The sequence below is a fragment of the Danio rerio genome, chromosome 23 (assembly GCF_052040795.2).
Source record: "Danio rerio strain M-AB ecotype USA chromosome 23, GRCz13ab, whole genome shotgun sequence".
Taxonomy (NCBI): domain Eukaryota; kingdom Metazoa; phylum Chordata; class Actinopteri; order Cypriniformes; family Danionidae; genus Danio; species Danio rerio.
Window position 1 is genome coordinate 31,692,646 of NC_141043.1, and position 7,476 is coordinate 31,700,121.

General features: G+C 36.3%; 1 protein-coding gene and 1 long non-coding RNA gene across 2 annotated transcripts; one reads left to right on the plus strand and one right to left on the minus strand.

Moving 5' to 3' along the window:
* Window positions 1–24: 24 nt before the first annotated feature.
* On the minus strand, window positions 25–7,407 carry ribc1 (RIB43A domain with coiled-coils 1). The gene is made up of 7 exons (NM_001080663.3): window positions 6,939–7,407; window positions 6,588–6,811; window positions 5,004–5,118; window positions 4,753–4,871; window positions 2,371–2,610; window positions 2,113–2,279; window positions 25–210 (listed from the first exon to the last, which is right to left on the minus strand). Exons 1-7 carry the CDS (start codon window positions 7,135–7,137, stop codon window positions 129–131), a joined length of 1,146 nt encoding a protein of 381 aa, NP_001074132.3. The 5' UTR covers window positions 7,138–7,407; the 3' UTR covers window positions 25–128.
* LOC147831318 (uncharacterized) lies at window positions 5,116–7,198 on the plus strand. Its single transcript, XR_015523711.1, has 2 exons — window positions 5,116–6,226; window positions 6,445–7,198. It is a non-coding gene; the product is annotated as an uncharacterized LOC147831318 (long non-coding RNA).
* Window positions 7,408–7,476: the final 69 nt, after the last annotated feature.

The following is a 7,476-nucleotide window of genomic DNA, read 5'->3' on the forward strand; positions in this document are numbered from 1 at the left end:
CTATGGAATTAAACTTGTAGAAGACGGATTTATGAATGTCAGACATTGAAATCTGTGTTTTGAAATACAGTACCACTTTATTTGTTGTGCAGGAGAAGGATGAGTTGAGGATGGAATGGGATGGTGGTTTATCGAGAGCTTGTGCTGAACTGGGTGAAGTATTGAACAGAAGGACGGTTTGTATACAGTTGCTTGTCCAAGAACTGTTGGCTGAAAAAAAACAACATAATTGTATTTATTAGACTTTGAAGAAAGAGTCTGCTAATAGCTACTCTCATTACAATAACTTTGCAATTTAAAGAAAATGATCCAGAAGTGCATTAGAGAAATTAACATTGTAAACATTACATTTTGCAATGCACTTAAAAAACTCAGCAGTCATTACTCTAGTCATTGTTGTAAATTTTTATTTTGGAGTTTGATTATCACCAAAGTTCAAAACGCTTGTTCTGCCTTATGTTATTGCTTTCTGATTTTTTTTGTTTTAGGAGTCCTTGATCTACATCCATAGAACATCATTTATTAAAAGATAAAAAATAAAAAACTAATAATAATAATCTTTTTTTTCTATTGGTTATTTAATGCTGCATCTCAACCTGTTTTACATGAAAGAATAAACTGTGTGCAAAATATGAATGTTACTGTAAACAAGAACATGACAAATTTAAAACAATATAATATAATATAATATAATATAATATAATATAATATAATATAATATAATATAATATAATATTCAAGTAAAAGCTGACCTAAATTGAGAAATCTTTTGTTGATGTAAACGTTATTTACAATCTTATTGAATTCATTTATTTTTATCCTTAACAAACTTAAGTTAAAAATGTACTACAAAGTTTAAAGACTGGTGTACACTACCTGACAAAGTCTTGTCTTCGATCCCAGTTGTAAGAGCAATAAATAATAACTTGACCTAGTTGATCATTTGGAAAAGTGGCAGAAGGTAAATTTTTTCGATTAATCATCTGTTGAACTGCAACCCAGTCATCACAAATACTGCAGAAGACCTATTAGAACCCGCATGGTCAATTTGTAACTAAGATTCTCACAGAAGTCAGTCGAGTTTGGTGAAGGAAAAATCATGTTTTGGGGTTACATTCGGTATCGGGCGTGCAAGAGATCTGCAGAGTGGTTGGCAACATTAACAGCCTGAGGTATCAAGACATTTGTGCTGCCCATTACATTACAAATCACAGAAGAAGGCAAATCTTAAGCAGGATAGCACTCCTTCTTATACTTTAGCCTCCACATCAAAGTTCCTGAGAGCAAAAAAGGTCAAGGTGCTCCAGGATTTGCCAGCCCAGTCACCAGACATAACCATTATTGAGCATGTCTAGTGTAAGATGAAGAAGGAGGCATTGAAGATGGATCCAAAGAATCGTAATGAACTCCTGCAAGAACACTTTCCTTGCCATTCCAGATGACTTTATTAATACGTTTTTTGAGTGATTGCAGAGATGTATGGATGCAGTCCTCCAAGCTTATGGGAGTCAATATTAATTCTTCCACTGCACCATCACTTTATATTCTAAAATCTACAATAATTTTGTTAAGTGACAAGACTTTTGTCTAAGCAAAGTCAGACCTTACTGTCATAATTAACTAGTTACAATACAAGGCAAGATCATATTTTATTTTGGTAAAATAAGTGTAATCTAGAGGCCTTTGCCTTTCATACAAGCCACTTCTAACACCAAATGATAAACTAAAAGTCAACATATTATTAGTTGAATAGTTGACAGAACTTTTGTCAGGTAGTGTTTATCTGAGACAAACTGAAGACTAAAAATAAAGGACAAGTCTTTAAATTGAGAAGTGATAATAGTATTGCCATTGCATTAACTAATTGGAATGTTTACATTACCAACCACAGTAGTCAAAAAATGATTTAACTATTAGAAAACCTAGCCTAAATGACGTCAGACAAAAAGAAAAGAAGCCCAGTATTCCATTTACTGTAGGTTCAAATTTAAAATTAAATAATAATGTTACACTTGTGATTTGTACAGACCCGGAACACATACATTTTTATTGATTAACTACTCTTTAGTATGTTTATTCTCCAACTGCCTGTATCTTATGAAAGTGACTCACTGTGCCTGCTGCTCTCGTGCCAGCTGTTGATTGTACTTATCGAGCTGAATTCTTCTCTCTCTCTGCAGCTCCATGTCTTTTCTCTCATCTCTCTCCTGCTGTCTGCTCTGCTCTGTCAAATGGTAATCCCAGGCCAGTTCTCTCCGCTTCTTCGTCTCTCTCAATCTCTGGTGAAAGGACAAAAGAATAATAGAGTTTTACTTGTATGCGGTCTATAAACGCAAGCTCAAATGGCACATGTCAGTGCCGGATCATAACCTCTTTCTCAAAGCACTGCTCCTCTCTCTTTCTGTGGACATCACTGATCTGCTGTGGGCTCATGCCCTTCCAGCGGTCGGTCAGGACTCGTGGAGCATTCGGTAATGATTCTGTTGTTCTAGCTGCAGCCTCTGGTCGCTCAGTCAGGAGGTCAGAGGTCACCATGTAGCGTAGCTCTGCCAGCTCCTCTCCCTCTCTCCTCATTCTCTCTTGCTGTTCTCTCTCCATCCGCTCCTCTGCCTGCAATAGAAGGTCAGATGCTACCTTGACCTTTCATTTTGAAGATATATGGGGCCTTTGTGGGTTAACCAAATGAAAATTCTGTCATCATTACTCACTCAATTCATTTCTAACACATGGTTGTATACGTTGACCTTGCTAACATCTAGACAGGCCACAGATTCTATATGATTTCATCCTTTTCCTGCATAATTGGGAATTTTACACTAACCAAATGCTTCTGTAGTATTCAATTCAATTCAATTCAGCTTTATTTGTATAGCGCTTTTACAATGTAGATTGTGTCAAAGCAGCTTCACATAAATGGTCATAGTAACTGGAACAGTGTGGTTCAGTAACTGGAACAGTGTGGTTCAGGTTTTAGTGTTTAAGTTCAGTTCAGTTCAGTTTAGCTCAGTTCAGTGTGATTTAATCATTACTGAGAGTTCAAACACTGAAGAGCAAATTCATCGATGCGTAGCTCTACCAATCCTGAACCATGCGAGGCAGTGGCGACAGCGGAGAGGGAAAAAAAACTTCACCTGATGGGAGTGAAGAAAAAAAACCTTGAGAGAACCAGACTCAGTTGGGCACGACCATTTTAATTTCTCCGCTGGCCAAAAGTCTTGTGCAGAACTTCATTCGCCGTAGTATGGTACTATAGTAGTATGAACATTATTCAGTGTGTCTTTTTCAATGCGGCGAAGAACAAAAGTCGTGGTGGGTTTGAATGTCATGAGGGTATGGCCTTCAAAAACATTAGAACATTATGACATTATGAAATTAATAACTGAATTTAATTGAGTAAAATATGTGCATTTAAATTTCATTATTTTGGTCATTAGTCTTTAAAATTAAAGATGTTATCAAGTGGGTAATTCGTTGATTTGTTGTTCATTTAAGTTATGTGAAACATTTATGTATTTAAATGAACAGTTTTAAAATAAAAAAAGGTTTCAGCTCCAACCCAGGCTCATTCTGATCATGTCAAGTTTTTGTTTTCACAAATCCACCAGAGGCCACCGTGTATGCTTTTTGAGTTCTCAAATTTCTCTTCGCGAGTGCCATTCACGCTGGCTCTTCTCGTGGAAATCCACCAGAGGCCGCTGTCGACTGACTGATTGACCAACAGACCAACAACCACACACACCTCTTTCCTGAACCCAACCAACAGTGTTTTGAAAAGCAATCCAGAAAAATAAAAGCCCTCACAGCAGCCTGATATTTTACCACCTTTTAAGATTTTACCACATTCTTACCCTGTTATTTACTTGTTTGTTTTACTTTTTGGCTTTTATTTTGATCTTACCTGCTTTCTGGAACCGAAAGTCTTTGCTTAAAGTCTTTAAGTCTTTGCTTAAAATCTTTGCTTAACTCGAACCCCGTTGTCACGGTCAACTCTACTCTGCATCTCAAATCCTCCAACATTGCAACGAGCCACTGGACAAACTAGTATCAGCGGCTCATTTTAAAGCTGAAATGCAGCCTCTGGTTACACAATTAGCAATCTCCAGAAATTTATACATGGCTACCTTTTCAGAATGAGCCTATGTTATTCAGCTCCGATCCTCAGTGGAAAACTCAGCCAAAGCACCCCAAGAGATAATCAGTTAAGACAATAGTTTCAACTTAATTAATAAGACAGATAAAGATTTTGTTAATTTGAAATTCTGTTAGGTTTAAAACATTACATGCTTTAAAATTAAATGCAATCCATTTCCATCTCATTCTATTTTTCACAATTATCTACAGAACAAACCAGTGTTTTCTAATGACTTGCCTAATTAACCTGCCTAGTTAATTTAACAAACTTAGTTAAGCCTTTTAAACGGTGCTTTAAGTAAACAGTAATATCTTGCAAATATTGAAATGTTACATACTGTTATATACTGACTGTACATTTGAATTTTTTTTAATACAACAGGAGGGCTAATAATGTTATCCTCAACTGTATATGTGTGTGTACTGTGTAAATATGTAAATGTTTGTATTCCACAGTGTTTCAGGACAAAAACACAATTTGAAAGAATTTTCAATGTTATTTATCAATAATTTTGAATGAAATTTATCAATTGTAGTTCATTCTGAAACATAAAAAAGTGTTAACTTGGCTGTTTATTAACTTAGTAATTATAAAAGATTAGTTTAGAGGTGAGATAATACCTGAGCTTGGTTATAATGACTGAGTGCAACACGGGCCTCTCTTTTGCACTCCTCCTCCAGGGCATTCAGCTGCACTGCCCTCAGGTCTTTTTCCACCAGGACCCTGCTGGTTAGCAGCTCTGCATACACAAACACAGATATACAGTAATAAGCATGCTAGAATCTCAGAGCAACTCTGCTATATGTGTATGCAATAGTTTATTTCCATTTTTAACTACAGTGCTTAATGGGGTATAAAATTCTAGATTTACCTCTTTTTTTCTCTTCCCTTACTCGTTGCTCTCTCTCCTCCTTTTGAGCTCTCAGGTTTTTCTCGTTCAACTCCATCTGAGATCTCTTCTTTTCATCCTCTTTAATTCCTTCTCCCTGAGTGAGAATATAAAAAGAAATACAAATAAAATAATAATTTATAGGCTAATAAATGCTTTTTTTAATCTTACTGTTCTTGGCTTGATAAACAAAAAATATTTGTCAATAAATAATTATGGAATATTTCCTTTGGTTGGTCCATGATGCTTTTGATTGCTGTATGTTGTTGGTACTAACATTGAAAAATAACGGTTAGGGGGGTTTAGAGGGTTCGGGTGGTTCGGAAGACCCACCCCTCACTAACAAAGGTCCAGAATTTGTCTTATACATGAGCTAATTTGTCCTATTTTGACTGCTATGTATTTATTTCACATAAATAGTGAAAATAATCCATCAAAAAAGGCTTTTTTATACCAAGTGGAATCCTTTATTGGTTGTCGCGTCGGTGGGACTTCAAGCTAATCAGTTTTGGCCAATGCTGACAAATATTTTCATTTTACAATCTGACGTAAGTGAAGTCATCTTTTGCTACGGCATTATTTTTAAATAGAGAAAACATTTTACGAGTCATTTATATTCTAAATCTTGGACCTTATTCTTAAAATAAAAAATGAGCAATAAAAAAGTGTGAAGCACCAAAAGCGGCCCATGTTGAAATTGAATCCTATTTTGGCTGTTCTTGTTATCCATGTACTTATTTTGTTTTTTTGTTTTTTTTTACAAGAGAGGCTAGACAAATTGTGAAGTGAAGCTCTACATTATTTATTTATTTATTTTTTATCGAAATGGGTAAATTCTGACTAAGGAAAGTTGAATGTGCTGGCCGGTTTGAAATTTGCCTATAATAAATTGCAATAGACTACATTTTAAAATTTAAAACATTAACAGATTCCTATTTTTTTTTTCTAATGATATATGATGAAATAATTAAGTATTATTTCAAATTTATTATCAATCTTTAGGAAACATTTTTGGTACATCAAAAAGTGTGGTTATGATCCATCCTACAGGCTAAAATAGTGCTTAGAATGTCAATTAAATGCAGTATTTAATAAATAAAAAATGCTTTTTTAGGAAAAAGAACCACCCCTTTCACCAGGCTGGCTACAGGCCTGAATTATTATGCATTTTAAGAGGTTTTTAATGTAGACATTAAAAAAGCCAAGTGGTGCTCGCTGCAGAGCCATTTGAGGAGAGCTGAGCTCCAGCGAGGGGGAGCTTAAGCTTGAGCTCCACCTTTTTTGCACTTCTTCTACGCGTGATGTCACTGGGGGTAGGGTTAGGAGTGGGGTTGGTGTACGCATTAAAACAGCTTACAGGAGGAGGAGCGACAGCTCATGCTCCCCCTTGCTGGAGCTCAGCTCTCCTCAAATGGCTCTGCAGATGATTAAAATTGTAAAAAAAAAGAAAAAAAAAGAATTACTCACTGAGTAGTTATTTTCCTTATGCATTAAAATAAAATAAAAAATTAAAATAGCGATTGACCAATCAACACTAACTCACAATGCAGTCTTGGTTATGCTCACCAAAAACACTTGCATGCTGGCGGGTCCCAGTGCAGAGTCCGGAACAGATTCACAGGTTGTTGGCGCCCCCTTTCGGTCATAATTAATGTCTGCATCACGGCTGTCTTCAGCACGTTGATGTATCGCTCGAAATTGTACCAAGTCCCGAGCCAACTCTCCTCTCACCTCGTCCTCCTCCTTTTTCTGTTGCATTGCCATTTCATCCAGGGACAAACGCAGGAGATCTGAATAACAAAAGTAATTGTCTAACGTACTGAATATCAAAGACCATTATGATAGCTAAGATAGGCTGTTTTAATTGTGTTGCCGTGAAAAAGACAACAGCCCTCAAAGTTTATGTATGAGTCTTACCATAAGAAACGTCTCTCTGCTTTTCCATTTCTTTTCGTTCTTGTTTGTCCTCCTGCTGCTTGTGAAGTGCGCGCAGGTCCACGCCAATAACCCGGGTTCTGGTGTTGAATATTCGGCTTTTTCGCTCAGCTTCTGCGGCCCGACGTCGCTCCACCGCCTGACGCACAGACTCATCTACCGGTAAATCAACCTTGTACATTGTCTGACGATGTAAATGCGAAGTTTTATATCAGCAAACTTCCCTGCAGATTGTGTGTCAGGTGGTTAGTTCAGTCCTAAGGACGGAATTAGTCCATAAATAACATAATATAATAATTAGTTTATTCTTCTTAATTTGGCTATTAAGTTAATATAGCTAATTAAAAATAGCCAATAGGTAAATATTAGTTCAAAATTTCTAGTTAAATGTTAATTGACAAGCGGCAGTGTGTGACAGCTCTTTCTGTTGTGTTTGAAGCGTAGTTTGGCGTTCTCATGGTAACCTGCTGTTCACGGTCATGCGCGTTGAGTTACTTTATTATTTACGTTTATTATTATT